This window comes from Leucoraja erinacea, chromosome 26 (genome assembly GCF_028641065.1).
Source record: "Leucoraja erinacea ecotype New England chromosome 26, Leri_hhj_1, whole genome shotgun sequence".
Taxonomy (NCBI): domain Eukaryota; kingdom Metazoa; phylum Chordata; class Chondrichthyes; order Rajiformes; family Rajidae; genus Leucoraja; species Leucoraja erinaceus.
Genome location: NC_073402.1, coordinates 19801285 through 19826128, shown reverse-complemented (window position 1 = coordinate 19826128; position 24844 = coordinate 19801285). Strand labels below are relative to the sequence as shown.

The window sequence follows — 24844 nt, the reverse complement described above, 5'->3', positions numbered from 1 at the left end:
TCTGCTTTTATTTCAGATTTACAGCATCTGCACATTTCTTTGGTTGACTTTCATTCAACTGGTTCAGTTAGATGGGAAAAAAAGCAACTATTTCCTATTGCAGTGATAACTGAAATCCCTTGCTGCCTCTGTGTGTGTGTGTGTGTGTGTGTGTGTGTGTGTGTGTGTGTGTGTGTGTGTGTGTGTGTGTGTGTGTGTGTGTGTGTGTGTGTGTGTGTGTGTGTGTGTGTGTGTGTGTTTTATATTTCTACAAATAATCCTCCATGTCTGCTACTGTATGTGTTTACTGCTTGGGCTGTGGCTGGATCAATATTGTAAAGGGGCTGCTGCTGGGGCATTAACATTGCTGTAAAGTGGTCTTGGCAGCTGCGGGTGGGCACAGGCTGTCAGAGTGGGGAGGGAATGTGATTGTAGATTGCTTGTATATAAACTTTGCAATGATGGACATGCAAAACTAGACCCTTCTTCAGACGAAAGGTTTTGACCCGAAACTTCACCCATTCCTTCTCTCCAGAGTTGCTACCCACTGAGTTACTCCAGCACTTTGTGTCTATCTTCGGTTTAAACCAGCATCTGCAGTTCCTTCCTACTAATTTCAGAAGTGAGTTGCTTATGCTACTGAATAGGGGTCCTGACCAAAAACGTCACCTATACCATGTCCTCCAGAGATGCTGCTTGACCCGTTGAGTTACTCCAGCACTGTTTTTTTTTGTAAACCAGAAATAAGTGGCAAAGGCCTTTTGGACTTAAGTGCATTGTGCAGCCAGAAGGGAAATACTTAAAAACAGGAACCGAGAACAACATCACAGATCCTTTGTGTTTATAACATTTTATGGATTCCTTAATTTAACCACATTCCAATGGACTAATTAATGCAAACCCAAGTATCAAACAATTCTGCAAAATCTGAATACACCCAAGTGCTTATTTATGGGGACCAACTCTCCTGTAAGGTCCAGAAGTCTGTTTGTAAATGGACACCTAGTTTTAAAGTGGATGTGACATTAATGACTGTTAGCACACCCATTATTGAGCCTGTCGGAAATGTACAAAGCAGCCAGATCACAACCTCAATCGATAGAACCCATAACTCGTCAGTGACATTGCCACTTCAGAGCTCAGTGCTTCAGCTACAATAATGATGCCTCCCACAAAACTGAACACGACCTGTGGGAGAAAGGATTCCCAGCACTGCCATTTAAAGTGACCGGTCACCAGTTACAGAATATAAGTTGCTATTTGCATTTTAGACTTTAGATTTCAGAGATACAGTGGGAAAACAGGCCCGTCGGCCCACCCGAACCATGCCGACCAGCGATGAATTAATGAATCACCCATTCACACTAGTTCTATGTTATCCCACTTTCTCATTCACTCCTTGCACGCGAGGAGCTATTTACAGATAGAGGCCAATTAACCAACAAACCCCCGCACATCTTTTGGGACGTGGGAGGAAACCTTGACTGTTTGTGTAACTCTGCTGTTAGATTTGCACAAATAGCATTTTATCCTCAGTTTCCAATTTAAGAACTTGTTGGGCTTGCACATTAATTACTCATTAAGCTCATCAGAAAAGTTAAGTCCCTTTTCAAACAGTGGTTGTTACTGCCCTATGAATCAACTTTTCTAACCCTGACTAAGCAGGTCTTCCCTGCAGTCAATTGTTAGAGACTTTAAAAATCCTCTAACATTATCTTTCTGCCTTTTTCTCTCTTTGTCAACATGATCATTATTTCTCCTCGATTGTATTCTAACTTATTCTCCATCATTTCATGATGTTGTTCTCCGTTCCTGTTTTTAAGTATTTCCCTTCTGACCGCACGATGCACTTAAGTCCAAAAGGCCTTTGCCACTTATGAGAAGCCCTTCCAGAAGGTATACAGCCAAGCATTTCAAGCCGAGGGGCATGGAGACAAATTGATCATGATTCCTTATAATGCCCCTTATGCCAAAAATAGACAAACTTACAGAACTAAGTTGCCAACGAGGTCAAGTTGAGTGTATTGTCACATGCATGTCAGAGGTAAATAGACTGCGACAAGATGCAAACACATAACTTATACAAGAATTACCCATAAATTACGTTTGTTCTACAAGACAGTGAAAAGAAACGGACTACAAAAAAACAATATTTTTGTACAAAAATACACAATTAGAAAACAAGTCCATGTTAGTGTAAGAGTTGGTCCATTGTGTTAGGTTACAGAGGTGGGATTCGGGTTGTATAGGTTGTTTCAAGAACCGGATGCCTGTAGGTATGTTAAGCCCCTGTCCCACCTAGGAGACCTAAACAGCAACCTTTGGTGACCTTGCCCGCCACACAAAAAAAAAAAATCAAGGTTGAGGTGACCTGCAACTTCCTACCACCTCCCACGCATATGTTGAAAACCTTCCTCGACTATGAAGAAAACTGACTTCGACTAGCCCTGCAACTAAAAAATTATTGATTTTTAAAACGGCAACCTATTTTTATTCGAGGCCGGTTTTAAACATGATGAAAAAATAGCAGCAACCTAGATGAAGCCTCAACCACGCGGAAACCACTTTTGACCATTAGGGAGAGTGACCAAAAACTCCGGTGACCTCATGGAAACCTTGGGTGGCGGGCAAGGTCACTAGAAGTTGCTGTTTATGTCTCATAAGTGGGACAGGGGCATAACTGTTCCTGAACCTGGTAGTATGTGACTACAGGCTTTCTAAACCTCCTAGCTGATGGTAGCAGGGAGCAGAGGGCATGGCCCATTTGATGGAAATCCTTGATGATAGATACTCAGCCGCCTTCAGGCAGATTCTCATGTAGATGCTTTCAATGGAAGAGAGGGCTGTGCCCAAGATCAAACGGGCAGAGTTCTTCACTCTCTGCAGCCACTTACATTCCTGTGCATCAGAATTGTCATACCAGGATGCAATACAACCACAGGATACACTCGTCAGTGCATCTGGAGAAATTGCCAAGAGTATCCGGTGACATGCTGAACCCCTTCAGACATCTGAGAAAATAGAGGCACTAGCATGCATTCATCATAATTACATCCATGTGGTGGCTCCAGAACAAGTCAATTGAGACATTACCTTCAAGGAATTTGAAGCTGCTAACTCTCACCATTACCAACCCACCAAGCCTGAAGAAGGACCCAAAACGTCACCTATTCCTTTTCTCCACAGATGCCGCCTGTCCCGCTGAGTTACTCCAGCATTTTGTGTCTATCTTCGGTGTAAACCAACATCTGCAGTCCCTTCCTACACAATGAAAGTAGCGAGTGGTGACAGCTAGACATAAATTCTCATTTGCTCTGGAGCAGCTTTCCTTCATTCTGTTTAGTAAAGTAACTATTCAAGGGATGGTTGTTGCAGTATCTATGACAACAACTATGACAACTGGATTTATCACAATTGACTTCTTTCACAACCAAGATGCATTACAGCTGTTTCTTATTTGAAGGGGCACTTTATCTAGCCAAATGTTTAATTTCCTGTTTGCTCGTATAATGGTAAGGTACACTGCATGCTGATTGCATTTTGAAACCTGTCGTCATTCAGTCTATCTCATGATATTGCATTGACCATCAGATTCCCACCAACCATCCTTTATAAGTTACCATGCTGATGTTGAAAACATTATGATGTATTTGAGCCGAACATGTCAAGGAAGATAGACATGTCAAAATTCATAATAGAAATGATTATAGTGAAGACAGTGATTATTTCTATTCTGGGCTTTTTCTTTCTTTGGACTAAATCTCTGCAGAATATTTCAAAGAGAGCTTCTTAGTGTTCACTATCACTCAGGTATTTTCCATTCAAAGCTTTCAACCTTTACTCTGTTAATTAAGCAAGTATTCTTTACAGATAAGGCTGTGGCTCAAAAAGCCAGCATACTAGAATACATAAGATATACAATTCAAATAATCGCTACCATTAAGGGAAGCACTTACCGTGCAAAATAATGAGGATGTTTATATAATTGGTTTGGCAAACAAGCCCTTATTGACATTGACGGTATCAAGGTAGAGTGTGCAGTTTATTTACATCCTGCTTTTGTAGCTATGGCATGAATACATCTCAAATCAGTGTCATGACCCATCGTGGAGGTAGATGGAATAAAGTACAATGGCCATAGCACAGAGTCACACATTTCTTCAGCATGGGCTTCAATAGTGGACCATTCAACAGTATCAAGGACGCTTGGTTTAGGGATAGTTGCAGACACTAATGAATATGGCACTAATGGACGTTGGGAATGTCCGAATAATTTTTTGCACCATTCTTGTTTTGTATATCTTTTTTACACCGAATAAAGTTTATTTTCTTAAAAATATATTCACCAATTGCTAATCCAGCAGCGTTAACATGTTCTTTGTTATCTAAGGACTTAGTTTCATGTTAACTTTTACTGGGAGAAAAATCAATAAAAAGTGGCAGGAAATATCAAAGTCAAAGGATCAAAACAGCACAAAACAAAGTCATTCAGCCCATCAACCTTGTACTGGGTCTCTGAAAGAACAATCCAAATAGTCTATTACCCAATTCTTTCCCTGGAGCCCCAAGACTCATTTCCTCCTTCAAGAGCATTTCCTTTAAATCCTGTTCCCATCCAAATAATGTGTTTTTTAATAATGTTAATTTATTTAAAAAGAAAATCAGCAACCAATGCATGCAGAATTATATGGTAAAATATACATGTATAAACTAATCTCCAGCATAGTACATAATGTTCTATCTAAACATGAGCTTAAGATCTAATGATCATCAAAGAGTTTGCTGAAAGGTTCATTTACTTTGGAGATCCATCGTGGAAACAGGCCTTAGGGCCCAGCAGGTCCACGCCAACCATCGATCAGCCGTTCACACTACTTCTAGCTTTTCCCAATTTCTTATCCACTCCCTGCACACTAGGGGCAATTTACAGAGGCCAATTAATCTAGCAATCCTGCATGCCTTTGGGATGTTAGAGGAAACCAGAGCACTCAGAAGAAATCCACATGGTCACAAGGAGAATGTTCAAACACCACACATGTTGGACCCAAGGTCAGGATTCAAATCGGGTTTTTGGTAATGTGAGGCAGCAGTTCTATTTGGAAACTAGAAGAAGGAGAAGCACAGTTGCCGTGCTATGAAACATCGCAACTTCATCTCAACATAATAACAAGAACATTTCTTTGTCTTCTTCATGGCATGGCATAATGGATACACTTTCTAAGTTATTGGTTATGCAAACTAGCCCTTATTTACATTGACGGCATCATGGCAGAGTGTGCGGTTTATTTACATCCTGCTTTTGTGGTTTTAAATTTATATTTATGGCATGAATACATCTAAAATCAGTTTCAGGGCCCATCGTGGAGGTAGATGGAATTAAGTATATTGGTCACAGCACAGTGTCTCACATTTCTTCATCGTGAGCTTGAAGTGCAGTCATATCTTTTCATCACCATATTAAACTTTTGACTTATGGTTAGTCCTCAATAAATGAGAGGAGACAATATGATAATATTTTAGTCCTGCAGAAAACACAACTTGGGCCACTAATGAAAAAAATCAAAAACTAAATTCACGACACACATACAGAACATTCCTTTGCAAAAGCTAAATTATGGCTTTAAATTCCAGTTAAATTGGCTCCCTTCTCAATGTATTGTTAGTTATAAATTAACAATCTGAACTTCGATTGATATTCAGGTATTACTTTCACAAATATGTCACTATCTAGTAAGTTAGATGAGTCATCTACAAGGCCCACAATTTGGAGACCTCTGATGTACCTTATGATTACGTAGAAACAAGGAACTGCGGATGCTGGTTAATACAAAAAGGACAAAAAGTGCTTGAGTAACTCAGCAGGTCAGGCAACATCTCTGGAGTTGGCACCCATCGGAAGAATCTCAACCCAAAATGTCGCGTATCCATATTCTCTAGATATGCTGCCTGACCTGCTGAGTTACTCCAGCACTTTGTGTCCAATTGTGTAAATTATGATTACCCAACACCGAGACATTCACAAGTTGAAATAGCAGCTACTGTAAAGATATTGTTGGTGGTGGTTGATGGTGGTCTTTGATGGTGGTTTGTTGGTATTAATTATGGGTTATTGATTCTCCACTCCCAATCTGCCGCAACCTAAAAGAACGCAGCATCCAAAATTGAAATTTAAATAATGTACACACCTGAAATACTGAGATTAAAACACCCCCAGCACGTAGCTATTTCTTTATATCCAGTTATGTGTGTGAAAGATGGTAATGCAACATTTAGAGATCAGAGTGAAATCAAAGCAAGGACTTGGTCAGCTCTACATTCAGCACATTCCTGCGACAAATGCCCTTGTGCCAAAATACCAGCAGGAATTCTAACTTAGTGTTTTCTGCTACAAAAACGTTGTTGTTCTCAGTTGTTTTCTGCATTCTTTTGCTCAACCCTAGGGCGGTTTACATTGCAAAGCACAACAGAATTGTGAAGAGATGATAGCTGGCAATCAGAGCAGTGCGTATAAAAATAAAACTTAGTTGAGAATTATTACCTAATTTTACTGACCCAGCGCTGACATTTATTTAAAAAAAAAAAATCAGTGCAATCTTATATGTTGGGATTGGGATAAATTTGTCTTGCAGCTAATCACAGCAGAACAGTGTACAGCTGGCTAACACTTGGTGTGAACAAATGTGCTGGGAAGCAGATGGGATGAGATCGAGATATCGGAGAGCGTATTGAACCAGCTAAGGCTGGTTGGCCGGTGGGACCGGGAACCCGCCCAAAGGGAGTTGCAGACATCGGGTGAGAGGAGCTAGGGCCGGTAGGAGGGTAAACTGGGGTAATGCCTCCAGCGCCTTCAAGGTCGGTTGCAGGAGGCGACCCTGGGACACCTGGAGTATTGCGTACAGTTTTGGTCTCCTAATCTGAGGAAAGACATTCTTGCCGTAGAGGGAGTACAGAGAAGGTTCACCAGACTGATTCCTGTGATGTCAGGACTTTCATATGAAGAAAGACTGGATAGACTCGGCTTGTACTCACTAGAATTTAGAAGATTGAGGGGGGATCTTATAGAAACTTACAAAATTCTTAAGGGGTTGGACAGGCTAGATGCAGGAAGATTGTTCCTGATGTTGGGGAAGTCCAGAACAAGGGGTCACAGTTTAAGGATAAGGGGGAAATCTTTTAGGACCGAGATGAGAAAAACATTTTTCACACAGAGAGTGATGAATCTCTGGAATTCTCTGCCACAGAAGGTAGTTGAGGCCAGTTCATTGGCTATATTTAAGAGGGAGTTATATGTGGCCCTCGTGGCTAAAGGGATCAGGGGGTATGGAGAGAAGGCAGGTACAGGAAACTGAGTTGGATGATCAGCCATGATCTTATTGAATGGTGGTGCAGGCTCGAAGGGTGCACCGCTTCGAGGTACAAAGATCGTCAGGCGAGGAGAAAAGAGGGACGTCGGTTCACGGGAACCGCTCCAGTACACCGAGCGCGCGGGCTGACTGGACGTTAGCGCCAAAAATGTTGGCACCTGCATGTGCAATATGTATAAAGAATCCCATTGTGCAGCTGCTAATGTGACATATAAAGTAGTATTGACCAATGACAGTACAGTCTCAGCATGTTAAAAAAAAATTTAGCACCGATCTTATCTGTCCAAAATTGCATAATTTAGGCTCTAAAACAGGTTTAATCAGTAATGGTATCAATTCTTCAGATTATTCTGCCAGTGCGTCATGTGATGTTGACAACATTAAGAGATTATTTTAAAGAATGTAATTTTCCTTAAACATTTAAATGTAATTAAGATTTGTGAACTGTGAACCATTTCTTTGTTCGCCTCAGTATTTTTTAAATAATAACATTACGCCCAAATTTTTGAAAGTTATAATATGACAGAGTACACCCTGGATAGGGATTGTTCAAGGCCTTATAAATTCATAAGTTCTAAAGCAGAATTAGGCCATTTATCCCATCAGGTCTACCCAGCCATTTAATCATGGCTGATCTATCTTTCCTTCTCAATTCCATTCTCCTGCCTTCTACCCATAACCCCTAACATCCTTACTGATCAAGAATCTCTGACTTAAAAATATCCATTGCCTTGGCCTCCACAGCCCAATTCCACAGATTCACCACCCTCTAAACCACAAATCAGACATTGCTCTGTAATCTTCTCCTACCTGATAATAGGCTTGCATAAGTGGCACATTTACACAATATGTTCACCAGGAACGACATATTATGCAAGATCCTTAATGTGAGATTCATATATTATAAGTCAGCCCTGTGCAGTCATCTCACATTGACCTGAGCTGTTAGTGTTAGTTTATAATCAACGTGATGGGCTGCAAAGTGAAGCAGCGGTTGAGTTGTTGCCTTACAGCACCAGATTATTTTTCTCCTGAGATGCTGCCTGACCCGCTGAGTTACTCCAGCTTTGTGCCTATCTTGCCTTCAAGCCCCACAGATTGGCTTTAAAAGTGCAGACCTACTTTAGTTACTGATAGTCATTCACTATATTAGGCCTTTGCTGGCATGATCTCATTACAATTACAACCCAGAGGAGGAGAATTTGTCAGTACCCGCTTTACGTATGAATAATGCTACTGCTCCCCTACCCTATTCCCTTAGTCTCTTAAATTCTTCCATTTCAGATACATGTCCAGCCATCTTTTGAATGCTACAATGAAATCTCCTATCTCTTGCAGAACCTAACTAGCATCTGCTGTTCTTTCCTATACAACTTGCTGTGTAAAGTATTTGTCCCCCATGTTGCTTTTGGTTCTTTGGCCAGTCACCATGAGCCTGCGTTTCTTAGTTCTTGATCGCTTTATAATTTCTCACTGTCTGCCCAGATGATTTTAAACCCTCTATCAGATCCCTACACAACCTCCTCTGTTCCAAGGAGAACGTCTCCAGATTCTCCATGATTTGTGACACATAACTAAAGTCGCTTACCTCTGGAATCACTTTGGAAAATTTCTCATGCACCCTCTCCAAATTCTTCACGCCCGTTTCCACAACAAACTGGACGCTTTGATGAAGTCCTGTCTCCGAGAAAAGTACTGCAACACACTACCTTTTCAAATCTCTCGGTCCCTCTCTCCTGACTCCGTCTGAAGAAGGGATTCAACCCGAAATGTCACCTATTCCTTGTCTCCAGAGATGCTGTCTGGCCCGCTGAGTTGCTCCAGCATTTTGTGTCTCTCTTCAGAGTAAACCAGCATCTGCAGTTCCTTCCTACACAATATTGCAGCTGTGGCTGAACCATACAATAGGTTTATAATAACTTCCTTGTTTTCTATTTGTTAAACCCAGGATTGCATTAGCAATTTAAATCATTTTTACAACTACCTCACCCTATCTTTCCGTTTCTGTTCTTTTTTTAGAATTCTGCCCTAGGTTACCGATATGAGTGACGAAATGACAGATGGAATTTAATACAGGCACGTGTGAGGTATTGCATTTTGGGAGGTAAATTGTAAGGTGCACGTATACAGCTAATGGCACAACCCTTAACGCATTGATCTACAGAGGGATTTTGGTCTCAAAGTCCGTAGCTTCCTGAAAATAGCAAGATGGGTAGACAGAGTGGTGAAAAAGATATATGGTATTAGTTAAGTATAGATTAGTTTACTTTAGAGATACAGTGCGGAAACAGGCCCTTCGGCCCACCGAGTCTGCGCCGACCAATGATCCTCACCCATTAACCTACACACACCTGGGACAATTTACACTCATACCAAGCCAATTAACCTACAAGCCTGTACATCTTTGGAGTGTGGGAGGAAACTGCAGATATCGGAGTTAACTCACGTGGTGACGGGGAGAACGTACAAACTCCGTACAGACAGCAACCATGGTGGGGATCGAACCTGGGTCTCCGGCGCTGCAAGGCAGCAACTCTATCGCTGCACCACCGTGCCACCATTTAGTTGACCTGCCTTCATCAGTCAGACCACTCAAGGTAAGATACAAGAAGTCATATTGGAGCTTTATAGAACTTTGGCCAGGTAGCATTTGGAGTATTCTGTGCAGTTCTGGTCATCCCATTAATGCAAGAATATGGAGGCCTTAGAGAGGATGTAGAAGCAGTTTACCTGGATGCTGCCTGGATTACAGAGTATTAGCTATAAGTTGAGGTTGGACAAACTTGGGTTGTTTTCTCTGGAGTGTCGGTGGCAGAGGTGAGAGAGGGAAAGTTTGAAAGAGATGTGCAGGACAGGTAATTTAACACTGAGAGTGATGGGTGCCTGCAACATGCTGCCAGGGCTGGTGATGGAAGTAGATATGATAGTGGCACTTAAGAGGCTTTTGGACAGACACGTGAATGTGCAGGAATACAAATCACACGCAGGCAGAAAGGATTTGTTTAATCTGGCATCATTAATGGGACAGATATCATCATGGGCCAAAGAGCTTGTTACTTATTCAATTTGAAATAGATTCCATCTCTAGCAATGTTGTTGACATGCTTATAATGGGGTACCTTACGATTCCTCCAGGACACCCATAAATACCACATATGCATTTTCTACCTCTATCCTTTCGTACTTCATTAAAAACATCTAATTGAATATTGAGAGATATGATTTATTATTAACAAATCCATGCCAATTTTCTCTATCAATCTATATTTGTCCAAGTCACCTTTAACTACTTTAGTTCTGTGTTATCCTACTTTCTCATCCTCTCTCTACACACTGCGGCGTCTTTTGTTTAAAAGAGAAGCAAATTAACCTATAAACCCGCATGTCTTTGCGATGTAGGAGGAAAATGGAGCCCCCCCCCGGAGGAAACCCACATGGTCACAGTCAGAACGAGCAAACTCCACACAGACAGCACCCAAGGTCAGAATTGAACCCATATCTCCGGAACTGTGAGACACCAACATTAGTCTGAAGAAGGGTTTCGGCCCAAAACGTTGCCTATTTCCTTCACTCCATAGATGCTGCCTCACCCGCTGAGTTTCTCCAGCATTATTGTCCACCTTTGGTTTTCCAGCATCTGCAGTTCCTTCTTAAACAAAACTCTAAATCCTGTTATTTTTATTGTTTCCAAAACATTCTCTGTCACCATGGTTAAACTAACAGTTTACAGTCACCATATTTATCTCCAAACCTTTATTTGAACAAAGATGATACATTTATGATTATCTAGTACTTGGTCTCCACCTTTGAATCCATTGATGTTTGGAAGATTATGACCAAGGTATCTGCCATTTCCTCCATCCCTTCCCTCAGCAATCTAGGATTTCAGAAAATCAGCCTGGTTCTCATGTATTTACAACCTGGCGCCTGTAGAATGCTTTTTCTCCCGTTCTATTTAACTCTCCAACTTTTTGGAAACCTCCATTTTATAGACCTACCATTCTTCAATTTCAGTTTTGCGTGCAAAGCTTTGATTCCAATTTATCCAGCCAAATATGCACTGAAGGTCAGGCAGCTTTCCGGAGAACATGGATAGGTAACATTTCGGTTGGAGATGCTCTTGACCTGAAAAGTCACCTATCCATTTTCTCGAGAGATGCTGCCTGACCCGCTGAGTTACTCGAGCACATTGTCCTTTTGTGTATTAATGAGCATCTGCACTTCTTTGTTTCTACAAACCTTCCTATGCCCAACACCCTGACTAATTAGTTTAACTTCTCCTCAATCTGTGGAAAACTTCCCCACCAGGACATTGTTCTCAGCTCCGTTCAGGTGCAATCCATCCAGTTTGTCAAGACCTGAGTGCTCCCTAAACTTGTCCCAGTGTTCCAGGAATCATGTGCCCTCTCTCCAGACACACACTTCTCCATGTTTTCATCTTCGACGCTACTTCTACACTGACATGTGCATTACACAGAGAGAGTAATTCAGAGATCCAGAAGGGTTGGAACTAATGTCTGTGGGGTGGGGCCGAGGGGGACAGTTGTGGGAAAGCGGGGCAGGATCGAGGGGCACACACACACACGCACGCACTGCCTCTCTCACACACTGTCTGTTTCTCTCTCTCACACACATGCAGTTGATCTTTCACACACTGCAGTCTTTCTCGTTTTCTCTCACACACACACACACACACACACACACACACGCACAGTCTCTCCCTCTCACAGACACACTTCCCACTCACAGGTAATTGCTGTCCCGCTCACACAGAGCAACCACTCGCAACAAAAACATCATAAACAAAGGGGTTGGCCATTTAGGACTGAGATGAGGAAATACCTCTTCACCCAGAGAGTTGTGAATCTGTGGAATTCTCTGCCACAGATGGCAATGGAGGCCAATTCACTGGATGTTTTCGAGAGAGAGTTAGATTTAGCTCTTTGAGCTAACGGAATCAAGGGATATGGGGAAAAAGCAGGAATGGAATACTGATATTAGATGATACAGCCATGATCATATTGAATGGCAGTGCTGGCTCGAAGGGCCGAATAGCCTACTCCTGCACCAATTTTTCTACGTTTCTAATATTCTGAACTAATGCAAAGCTGTCTGTCCCATGGTGACTGCATTCCAGAACCAAGGTTTAGGAGCACAAAGGTCAGTTAGGCTGTATGTTCGTGAGAGGTCCTGTGGTCGTGAGAGGTCACCCGCAACATGTCGCCAGGGGTCGCCTGTATGGTCATGAGACATATCCTGCGGTCGTGAGAGGACTCCAAAGAATCGTAGCGTCTTTCTGGTCGCCAATGAATTTTCAACGTTGAAAATTTCGGCGACCTATGACGGGTGCCGGCAGTCGCCTGTAAAAGTCGCGTAAGTGGGACAGGCCCTTAAAACTCTAAATTAAAAGATAATAATAATGACCTGCTGTGATTCCCCAGCACTTTGTGTCTTTTTTAAATAATAATTCCACAGTTTTTGTTTGAATGCTATATGGACACACTGATCTGTTTTGTAGCCTATGCCTACTCTGTTCTGTTGTGCTGAAGCAAAGCAAGAATTTCATTGTCCCATCAGGGACACATGACGATAAACTCACTTGATCTTGAACTTGAATGCTGACATTTTCAATCCGCTTGCTTGCTGACAGACATCATCTAAACAACTGTTACAATTTTATGCAAAACTTTGCAGACACATATCTAAAACTAGGAAACAGCTTGTATAAGAGACAGACACAAAGTGCTAGAGTAACTCAACAGGTCAGGCAGCATTTCTGGAGAATAAGGATGGGTGATGTTTCGGGTCGGAAGAAGGGTCCAGATGGAAAAATACGTCACCCAACCTTTTCCCCCCCCAGAGATGCTGCCTGACCTGTTGAGTTACTCCAGCAGATTGTGACTATCTTTGGTATAAACCAGCATCTGCAGATCTACATCACAGACTTCCCGTCACTGAGGGAACCCGAAGAACTGAGATCATCATAAAGTGCCCAAGAACATTTCAATTTGGTCCCACATACGATCAGGAATTATTACGTGCAATTTTAATGGGTTTTCTTTCCCAGTAAGTGGAATTAAGAATTCCATTCAACTCTTCCCAGATTCACCCAAACATCTGCACATTAGGGACAATTTACAGTGGCCAATTAACCAAGTAATTTTCAAGTCTTTGGGATGTGCAATGAAACTGGGTCATCCAGAGGAAACCATGGAGTTACAAGGAGAACGCAGAACCTCCACACAGACAGCACCTTAGTCACCAATGAACCCCGATTACAGCAGCTATGAGGCAACAGAGCTACTTGCTGCACTACTGTGCACCCTACATACAAAGCCAATTATCTAAATGAACTACCTGAATTCACTAACAGTACAATTTCCCTATGCCCAGCAAGTCTGATTTATGTTGACTCACAAGATACAATTCCTTGCGCTGAATCACTTCCTGTTCACAAATGCCACTGAAAATCCTTATTCTAGATTAAAAGATGTAACCTATGATTAAGGATGCTGTCAGGCTATCATTACCCTGTCATATTTCATAAACTAATTAAACATCTTGCACAATAAAAGTTTACAGGGCCCACGTTATCTTAATGGCTATTTGAAGAATTAGCACCAACAGCAAAAACGAACTGGAGAAAGTACCACATTAACACCAGATGAATGGTTTTGCAGAAGGCCAGTGCTGCACATTTCATGCAAAGAACGTTGCAATATTTAAAACACATATTGCATGTTTCACTTTCACCTGCATGTGTATCAAATCAATCTAATACGAAGATGATTGCCTCTTCATTAGATCTGCACACACATACTCTTTTTTTTATAGTCAAAGGTTGTTTCCACCATCAGATTACATTCCTGTTCATTTCCTCATCACATACCATATATAGAGTCATAGAGTTAGTGTGGAAACCGGCCCAATTAGCCCACATCGGCCAACATGTCCCAGCTACACTAGTCCCACCTGCCTGCATTTGGTCTATATCCCTCCAAATCTATCCTATCCATGTACCTGTCTAACTGTTTCTTAAACATTGGGATAGTCCCTGCATCAACTACCTCTGGCAGCTCGTTCCATACACCCACCACCCTTTGTGTGAAAGTTACTCCTCAGATTCCTATTGAATCATTTCCCCTTCGCCTTCAACTTGTGTCCTCTGGTCCTCGATTCACTTACTCTGGGCAAAAGACTCATCTACTCGATCTATTCCTCGCATGATGTTATACACCCCTATAAGATCATCCCCCATCCTCCTGCACGCCAAGGAATAGAGTCCCAGCCTACTCAACCTCTCCCTATAGCTCAGACCCTCCAGTCCTGGCAACATCCTTCCCACCTTTTGGGAATTTTGCTCAGACATTTCCATGCACAATTCCTCTTCCATAAGCTGAAATTGCCATTTGGTACTCACTCAGCTAATAACATCATAGGTCACACATCCCATGTGTGCTCCACTGCCAAACAGTCATTTAGGATCCTTCACTCACATAATATCTCAGAAGAGGTCACAGAGGGTTTGGGAATCAGATGGCAATTAAAAGATGTTGCATTGATAGAGTCATGGAGTCATACAGCGTGGAAACAGGCCCTTCGGCCCAACTTGCCCACGCCAACTAACATGTCCCATTTATACTATTCCCACCTGCCCACATTTGGTCCATACCCCTCTTAGCCTCCCCTATCCATGTATCTGTCTAAATGTTACTTAAACATTGCGATAGTACCTGCCTCAACTACCTCCTCTGGCAGCTCGTTCCTTATGCCAACCATCCTTTGTGTAAAAAAGGTTACCCCTCAGGTTCCTATTAAATCTCCCCCCCTCCGCCCTCACCTTAAACCCATGTACTCTGGCAGACAGATGTCTTGCACACATCTCCCAGGACTCAGTCCTAGGTCAAGCACTATAGGCGATTAACAGTGGTGCATCCCTCATTGATTGTAGCCTTTTAAAAATATATCAATTCTGAGTTACCAACACTTCAATCACTTCAGTCCAGACCATAAACCATCTTGGGACATTCACCACCTGGGATCAATTGGGCCACTGGGACTGGAGCTGGTGCAAGTTTCAAAGAAGGCTCTGTGTTACATTAGCAACTCCAACCTCCCCCATATTTTCCCTCAACTTCATAACACCCATTTCTGCTGCTGATGTGGGGAGAGTTCTTTAAATGCCGACTCATGTCCTAAGGAAGCCAGTTCCTTGACCACTGCAGTGCTACTTTTAACCTATTTTGGCCCACTTTTGAGAACTTTAGAGAAGTGGGCTTAAGCACATCAAAAGGAGGCGAACTCCAATTCAAAGGCTGATATCTTCAAAGCAATAAAACTGGTCCTGCAGGTCACGTTATACTATGGATATCTTTCAGCCCACAATGCAAACTGCAATCCACATAACTTGCCTGAAAAGGGTCAAAACATAAATGTTTACGGTACAGAAAGAAGCACATTGATCATCCATGATAGTCTTAAGCCCTGGTAGATCAACCCAAAGCAAAGTTCACAGTCAACTTTCTTCCAATCTAGCTAAGAGTCAAGAGTGTTTTATTGTCATATGTCCCCGATAGAACAATAAAATTCTTACTTGCAGCAGCACAACAGAATACATCAGCAAAATACACAATATAATAAATGAGAAAAAAATGTTCAGTGTGTGACTACAGGTATATTCATATACATTTATACACACACCCATACGTACACATAAAAAAACACACAAACAATAATAGTGCAATAATAACAATAATAGTCTATCTTCAGAGCTTATTCGGAGGTTGTAGTATTTAATAGCCTAATGGCTGAAGGGAAGAAGCTTTTCCTGAACGTTACAGTTTTCAAGCTCCTATACCTTCTTCCTAAAGGCAGGGGTGAAATGAGTGTGTGGCCAGGGTGGTGTAGGTCAGGCATTTCCCCCCTTTTTCCTTGAAGATCCAACGGTTTCTGCCAAACTATACGAAAGAATTGATATCAGGAATTCTCTGCTCCGTTCCCTTGGTATTTAAGATCAATTAATGGACCCATTCATTAATTCTTAGGCTCAGTATCATCTTTCCTTATTCATCGATCAAAGCTGTTCTCACTATTAAAATTCTCAGATCCAATGTTACCCTTCTCTGCTCCAGCACAAAGGACTACATAACACCCAGGACAAAGGATTACCCATCCTGCATGTCGTACTATGTACTGATTCTATGGCCTCACCATTGCCAAGTAAATAAATAAAAAATAATTCCCCCCCCCCCCCTTTGATCTTGTGACTAAATTTAATGAACTCTAAATCCTATTGCTTTTGTATTTCTAAGATCTTATGTTTTCAAACGGAAGGACATAACTTAAACATTTGAGTCCTCCTTCTTAAGTCCCAGTTTATTTTCATTAAATAGGTTTAAGGTGAATGTGGATAGATTTTATAGGAACCCAGGAGAGGAGGGTAACTTTTTATTTCACACACAAAGGGTGGTGGGTGTCTGGAACGATCTGCTGGAGGAGATAGTTGAGGCAGGTACTATTGCAATGTTTAAGAAACATTTAGACAGGTACGTGGATAGGATAGGTTAAGAGGGACCAAATGCAGGCATGTAGAGGACTGGGCACACTTTGGCCTCCCTTATTTAAGAAAGGATTGGAGACAGCCCAAAGGAGATTCACCGGGCAAATTGCTGGGTTGAGCAGATTGTTCTATCACGACAAGGTTAAAGATGTCAGTTTTGTATTCATTAGAGTTTACGAGAATAAGGGTAAGCTTATTAAAGCATACAAGTTTCTAAAGAGGCATGAGTGGGCCGGTGTCACTGTTTCCACTGATAGGAGAGTCACGAATGAAGGGACATAGCTACAAAATAAGAGCACCCTCATTTAAAACCAAGGTTTGTTGGAATTTCTTCTCAATGGAATTCTCTACCCTGGACAGCTGTGGAAGCTAAATCACTGAACATATTTAGAGTAGAGGTAAATAAATTAGTGAAAGTTCAGACAATTGAAGGTCTTGGGGGTGGGGGAGGGAGAGATGAAGGAATCACAAGTCTGAAGAAGGGTCTCGACCCAAAATGTCACCCATTCCTTCTCTCCAGATATACTGCCTGTCCCGCTGAGTTACTCCAGCATTTTGTGTCTAACAGAAGAGATGACGACTGTTGTGAACTTGTTGAACAGTTGGGGGCAAGCCTGAGATGCCTACTCCTTCTCCTATTGGGTTCTTGTGCTTAGTGCAAGTATTGCAGAATGGCCTTTTCCAATATTGATGTTCCTGGCATATCCTTCTTTCCCTTCTTGTATAAAGATGTTACATTAATAATCTTCAACTACTTCAGCACAATTTCAAATTAAAGGAGAATACAAAGATTGTGATTTGTACCATTACTATTTATTCTCCCCACAGTCAAGGCTGCATGTTGGCAATGCCATTAGACATGGTCACTTTTTAGTTTTCTGACCTTTTTCCAAAACATCTTTATTTTTTTCAGACTATTGCATATTTGAACACATCCCACCACTGATCTGGTAGCTGATTTGTTGGCAATAGTCAAAATATTCTGTACATTAAAATTATGGACCTTTATTAACTACTTCATAATAATCACGATTTGACATCTCCCTCAAGTGTTAACTCTTGATTAAAAATATTGTATATAATAATCAGTATCCGATACGATACAAGTTTATTCATCCCCGGAGGGATATCCATGCACACTCTACACATTATTGTCGAGTTTGGTCATAAACAGCACAGAAATTATGTGCAACCTATGAATTGCAGTGACTGATCACTGGCTCAGAGCGATAGAATTGAACAGCAGGGAAACAGGCCCTTCAGCTCACCAAGTCTGCTTAGACCATCAAGCTTCCATTTACATTAATACCATCTTGATCTCTCCACATTCTTATCCACTACTCCATCACCACTACCACCAATCCTACTACGTACTTGGGGCAATTTATTGTGGCCACTTAACCTACCAAACCGCATGTATGTCATGTTGTTACGTGGGCAGAGCACCAAGGCAAATTCCTTGTATGTGAATACTTGGCCAATAAACCTACTTACTTACTTAAAAAGAGGGAGGAAACTAAGGACGAGGGAAAAATAATATGGGAGAACTTGAAAACCGCACACAGATAACATCGGAAATTAAGATTGAACCTGGGTCTCTGGAGAGGAGACTGTAGCTCTACTGATCATGTCGTTGCGCTGCCCCAAGTGGCTGACTGCAAGTGCAATTAAAGATAGACAACAAACATTGGTGGAGTCATTGACAATCACATCCCAATAAATGCCAAAAGATTTAGATGCAGAGACACAATGTCCAGAAAAGGGTTTGGATATTTATAGAATCATAGCTACATTAGGAAACAGAAGGAAGAAACGTTGCCAATTGCATCAATGTTGGTCAAAAGAGATCCACCAAACCTACTCCCACTTTTCAGCATTAAGTTATGCAGCACTGAAACATGCCCATTGACCCAACTCGTCCATGGAACCAACCTGCCCCATCTTAGCTAGACACAATTATCTGGGTTTGGCACATATAAATGTTGTTATAGTACCGGTCTCAACTACCATCCCATACACCTGCCACCCTCTGCGTGATAGACACAAAATGTTGGAGTAACTCAGCCGGAGTGGCAACATCTCTGGAGACAAGGAATGGGTGGCGTTTCCAGTTGAGACCCTTCTTCAGACCGTTCTTCGGATCACGACCTGAAACGTCACCCATTCCTTGTCTCCAGAGATGCTGCCTTTCCCGCTGAGTTACTCCAACATACTGTGCCTATCTGCAGTTTAAACCAGCGTCTGCAATTCATTCCTACACTGAGTTACATTTACTTGAAGTCTGTAAGGTTTCAAAAGTAAGCACTTTTACTGGTGATGTGGTTTTCTGCCTCTACCAGGCTTTCAAAGAATGAACTCCAGTCAACCCTCTTATTTCTTCATTTCATCTCTAATCCTCTCACCAATTACTTCAAATCTATTCTTGACAGGTTTTGGCTCCCTGGTTTGGGTAATATATCTAATTTAAGGCATAGTTTTAAACACTTTAAATAAATCTCCCATCAGTCTTCTTTGTTCCAAAGAAAACAATTACAACCTAATGAACCTCATAGATAATGTTCTCCAATCCTGGCAACATCCTCAAATCACTTCTGCACCCTTTCCAATACAATCACATTCTTCCTCTTATCAGAGCAGCATACCGTAAACAAGCTGTGACCTAACATGCCAAGTCATTTTACTTGCAGCATAACACAATGCACATAGATAATATATAATAAGCAAAATTCAATAATTCAATTACGCAGCTTACAACACAACAGTACGAGTGCGGTGGTTAGGGGTTATGGGGAGAAGGCAGGAGAATGGGATTGAGAGGGAAAGATACATCAGCCATGACCGAATAGGCTTGGTGGACCGAATGGCCTAATTCTTCTCCTATGACTTATGAACTTATGAACATTGAATTCTCCAATTTTAGGTAAACTCCTACTAACCACACCCCCCCCTCCCCCTCCCCCTCCCCCTCCCACGTTCATCCATCTAGCTGAGAGACTCATCACCAGACCAGAAATGAGAAGTTTATTTCCCGCTGAGGGTTATAACATTTTCGCTGGGCTGAGACACAAGTCAATTCAAGGCCTGGGGTTGATTGGGTTTTGAACATCAAGGGTATCAGAGGATATAGAGATGGGACAGGAGACTGGACATGACACAAAATTAACCCTGGTCTTCAGGTGAACAAAGCAGATGGAAGGGCCTGTAATACTTTGTGTTTACATTTTACAAGCCACCAGAGTCAGAGTCGACACATCAAGACCAGTCAGTTTGCCATCGGTGTACTGTTGAAAGCCTGGTGACTAGTTGTAAAATGGATGCAAAACGGCCTGGATCAGCAACTTAAACTCCAAGGAACAAAGGAGATGACAGAGAGTGGTACACATTGCCCAGTCCATCGCTGACACCGACTTCCCCATCATCGAAGAGATCTATAGGAGGCATTGCCTCAAAAAGGGCAGCAAATATCATCAAAGCCCCATTTCGCCCTGGCCATGCACTCACCTGCTAGTACTATTGGGAAGAAGGTGCAGGAGTTTTAAAACATTGACCACCAGAATTAAAAAGCAGGTTCTTCTCAGCACCCATTCTGCTTTTGGACACTACACAAAACTAACCTCATCAACATTGATCTTCTATGGGACCATTTTTTGTATTCCGTTGCACTATACAGGGATTGTTCATGATTTTTGAACTGAGTGTTATTGTGGCTCTCTAGTAAATGTACAGTTGTTCATCGCCCTAGTTTTATGTTATGTAAACACTGTTTGGACAGATGCTAGATGCAGGAAGATTGCTCCCGATGTTGGGGAAGTCCAGGAGGTACAATGTGAGGGTCACAGAACTATTTACTTTTTTAAGATACTGATGGGGGAAATCCTTGTTAAAACTGAGATGAAGCTCTCTAAGAAGTGTTTTTTCACACAGAGAATGAATTTTGAAATGAATGAATCTCTGGAACTTCTTCAATTCCCCAACCCACGAGGGAACGTCGAGGGTCCACTTAATTGGTCACCCATATCCTTAAGATATGGGAGTCCCACTGAGTTATGCGTTTTGTGCCCTTGTGGCTAAGGGGATCAGAGGGTTATGGAGAGAAGGCAGGTACGGGATACTGAGTTGGATGATCAGCCATGATCATATTGAATGGCGGTGCAGGCTCGAAGGACCGAATGGCCTATTCCTGCACCTAATTTCTATGTTTCTATGTTTTATGATTATTATATATTATGAGTGTTATTGCGTTTGCAGGCCTGTTAAACTGTGGCAAGTAGGAATTTCATCGTCCCCTAGTCAGTATATGTATATGACAATTAAACACTCTTGATCTGAAGATGCCTCAAACAGAGAAGGAAACAAAAATGAGTAGGGTATATAATTTTTGAGGCGCCTCTCACTCAAACAGGAGTTGTACTAATGTGAGCTGTCACAGAACTATTTACTTTTTTGAAAGTGAATGAGAACTGATGATGAGCTAATGATAAGCAATGGACTAACATCACTTGTTATGAAAATGTAAACTTGAACGTTCTCTATTTATATAGTGTAGATTTAAAAAATAAGTGAGAATGATGGTTCTCAATTTTGAAATGAATAAAGGTTGGTGCCCCGTCTGTCCGCTATAACATTGCTGAAAGTCCCATCATTAAACTTCTTCAATTCCCCAACCCTTGAACGAAGCTGGAACAGTCTGAAAAAGGGTGTCGACTCTAAACGTCACCCACTCTTCCTCTCCAGATATGCTGTCTGTCCCACTGAGTTACTCCAGCGTTTTGTGTCTACCTTCGGTGTAAACCAGCATCTGTAGTTACTTCCTACACAAAGTGAATAGATCCCAACTTGTGACTATTTGCCGACACCTTTAACCCCGTCATGGTTCAAAGGCATTGTCTAGTCTCAGTTAATTAAGATCCACGATGATGCATCTTAAGGACTATTTCACAACTTTTGTCAAAATGCGGCAATTCGTCCAATTGTTTGACCGTCTTACAACAGGAGTGAGGAACAGCATCTCCTCTCTACAAAAGGGGGGCAAAATGCAGGTCTCCCTCGACTAACTCGGGGCATCTAAGCTGGTCTTCTATACACTGCGTTGAATACCTTGGCCGGCGCTGCCTTCACCGGCGGCGGATCGGGGAAAGCCAGCAAGCCCCGCCGCACTGGTGAACCGGGAGAGCGGTCACCGCTTGGGTCAGCCACCCTTCCCCCGGCACCAGGAGGCTTGGTGATGATCTGGGGAGGAGTGAGGTGCCCGGAAAACGCAGTGAAAACACTGAACTGTGACTGGCCTCTCTCTTCCCACAGATGCTGCTGGACTGGGCTGGGCTGGATGAGTTCTTCCAGCATTACTTTTAGAAACCCAGCATCTCCAGTTAGATCTGTTGTCCACTGCCCAGACTGAAGAAGGGTCCCGACCCAAAACGTCGCCTATCCATTCCCTCCACAGATGCTGCCTGGCCCGTCCTCCAACACCCAACACTTTGTCCATTGCCTTTTACCTGGTGTTCTCCTCTGCCGGAGCCTTCCTGTAGCCCCCCGCTCTCTTGTCGCTGTGTAGACACACTCGGTCCGTCTCCCTGGTGTCGGGTCGCTGACAGTCTGAGGTCTTTCCAACGATGCTGAACTCTCTCTCTCTCTCTTTCTCTCTCCCTCTCCTTCCTCCTTTCTCCGTGACGGCGTTGCAATGACTGAAACGCAGCAGGACAGGTTGAGCAACTTTTTTTTTTTTCTCCCCGTGTCGACAGGTGACCGAATCTCAACAAACCAACCCTGTAACTGGCTGCACCAATATTAAACCGTGCACCAATTGAACAAAGTGAGCGAAGGCGACCTGAAGGAATGCTCCCCTCCCTCCCCCTCTCTGTTCCGCCGTGTAACGCTAGGCTTTCCTTATGCTAGGGGTTCATGTACAAATAAATTAAAGTCGTCTTTCACCATCTCAGCGCGTTGCAAATGCCCCACATCCAATAAAATATTCACGGTATCTTTGTGTGGGTTCCATCACTCCTCGTTGGAATGACTACAGTCCATTGGTATCAGTCTGTATAACAAGAAGCTGCCGCAGACGTCCCAAATACAATAGTTTATTTAGTAAAATCTTCAATAAAAACACAATTTCCTTGGAACTCCTTCTCATGATCCAGGAACTTGATTACAATAACATTAATTTATTATTATACTCTTACTGAAAAAATAATCTCTTTCAAGACACTAGAGTGTTTGATTGTCATATAGAAACATAGACATAGAAACATAGAAAATAGGTGCAGGAGTAGGCCATTCGGCCCTTCGAGCCTGCACCGCCATTCAATATGATCATGGCTGATCATCCAACTCAGTATCCTGTATCTGCCTTCTCTCCATACCCCCTGATCCCTTTAGCCACAAGGGCCACATTTAACTCCCTCTTAAATATAACCAATGAACTGGCCTCAACTACCTTCTGTGGCAGAGAATTCCAGAGATTCACAACTCTCTGTGTGAAAAATGTTTGCCTCATCATTCCTTGTCCTAAAAGATTTCCCCCTTATCCTTAAACTGTGACCCCTTGTTCTGGAACCCACTTTCCAACATATGTATCCACAACATATATATGGGAACATGTGTACCCACAGTGAAATTCTTATTTGCAGTGGCACAACAGACCTGTAAATGCAATAAAGATTACATACAGCAGACAAAAAAAACGATGAATTAATATAGGGGAAGAACAATGGAGGAGCCGGCGTGGGGGGACCACTGTGAGATGGGGGGGGGGGGGGTACTTTGTAAATTTGTCAGCTGTTTATGTGGTGATTATTTGCATACCTGGGAAATGCAAGCGAAGAATGTCACTGTGCCTTGCTACACGTGACAATAAAGTATTCCATTCCACCCATCCATAATACTAGAGGAAACACCCCAGATTCCTTTGTCCTTAGTGCCACCATTTAGGATCGACTTTCTTCATTGGTCCTGTCTGGACCAGATATCCTGCTTTATGACACTGCCTTGACACTGACCTACATAGAAACATAGAAAATAGGTGCAGAAGTAGGCCATTCGGCCCTTTGAGCCTGCACCGCCATTCAATATGATCATGGCTGATCATGGCTACATAGAACATGGATCATGGCTACATAGAACTTAAAACAGTATAGCACAGGAACAAGCCCTTCGGCCACCATGTTTGTGCCGAACATGATGTCAAGTTAACTGATCTATTCTGCCTGTACATGATCCATATCCCTCTATTCCCTGCACTTCCATGTGCTCATCCAAAAACTCTGCTATCCTATCTGCCTCCACCACCACCCCTAGCAGTGTGTTCCAGGCCCCACCATTCCCTGTGTAAAAAAAGCCTTGCCCTGCTCATCTCCATTGCAGTTTGCACCTTTCACCTAATAGTTATAACCTCTCATATGGAACATTTCCACCCTGACAAAAAGATTCTGCTTATCTACCCTATCTATGCCTCTCATAATTTTGTATACTATCAAAGTGGTCTGCTCACATCCTAGCCCCCATCTTCCCCTCATGTTTAATGTCCCTCTGTCAAGAAATGTATCTTCGTCAATAGCACTAAATATATTACACAGTGGTGTCAGTGCATTTGTTAATACCAATAGAAGGAAGTTTGGAGACAGAGAGTCACACACTCTCACCACTCGAGAACCCATTTAGTTTAGTTTAGTTTAGAGATACAGAACAGGCCCTTCGGTCCATCGAGTCCGCACCGACCCGCGATCCCCGCATATTAACACTACTCTACACACACAAGGGACACTTTTACACTTATAGGGGGGTTGCACGTAAGGTCACTGGGTCATAGGGCTTGACGCATGGAGCTGCCCAATCCATCTGGAGGACATTTGTCATTTCCAGTATATGTTATTAATGCAAGAAACGCGTACTTTCCTACCTGTTAAAAACCGCCAAAATGTTGAACTTTTACGCTGAAAAAAAT

At 42.4% G+C, this 24844-nt stretch overlaps 2 protein-coding genes across 2 annotated transcripts in view; both read right to left on the bottom strand.

The window, feature by feature from the left end:
- The window catches only part of LOC129709754 (serine/arginine repetitive matrix protein 1-like), an 87383-nt gene extending 72187 nt beyond the window's left edge, over nucleotides 1-15196 (bottom strand). Inside the window, 1 exon segment of the mRNA XM_055656312.1 lies at nucleotides 15190-15196. Within this exon segment, the coding sequence (XP_055512287.1) occupies nucleotides 15190-15194 (5 nt within the window). The 5' untranslated portion in view covers nucleotides 15195-15196.
- Nucleotides 1-22703, bottom strand: part of ncmap (non-compact myelin associated protein) — a 42970-nt gene extending 20267 nt beyond the window's left edge. Inside the window, exon 1 of the mRNA XM_055656317.1 lies at nucleotides 22398-22703. The gene's annotated coding sequence lies outside the window, so the exon portion shown is untranslated. The remainder of the gene's footprint in view (nucleotides 1-22397) is intronic.
- Between the last annotated feature and the right edge of the window lie 2141 nt (nucleotides 22704-24844).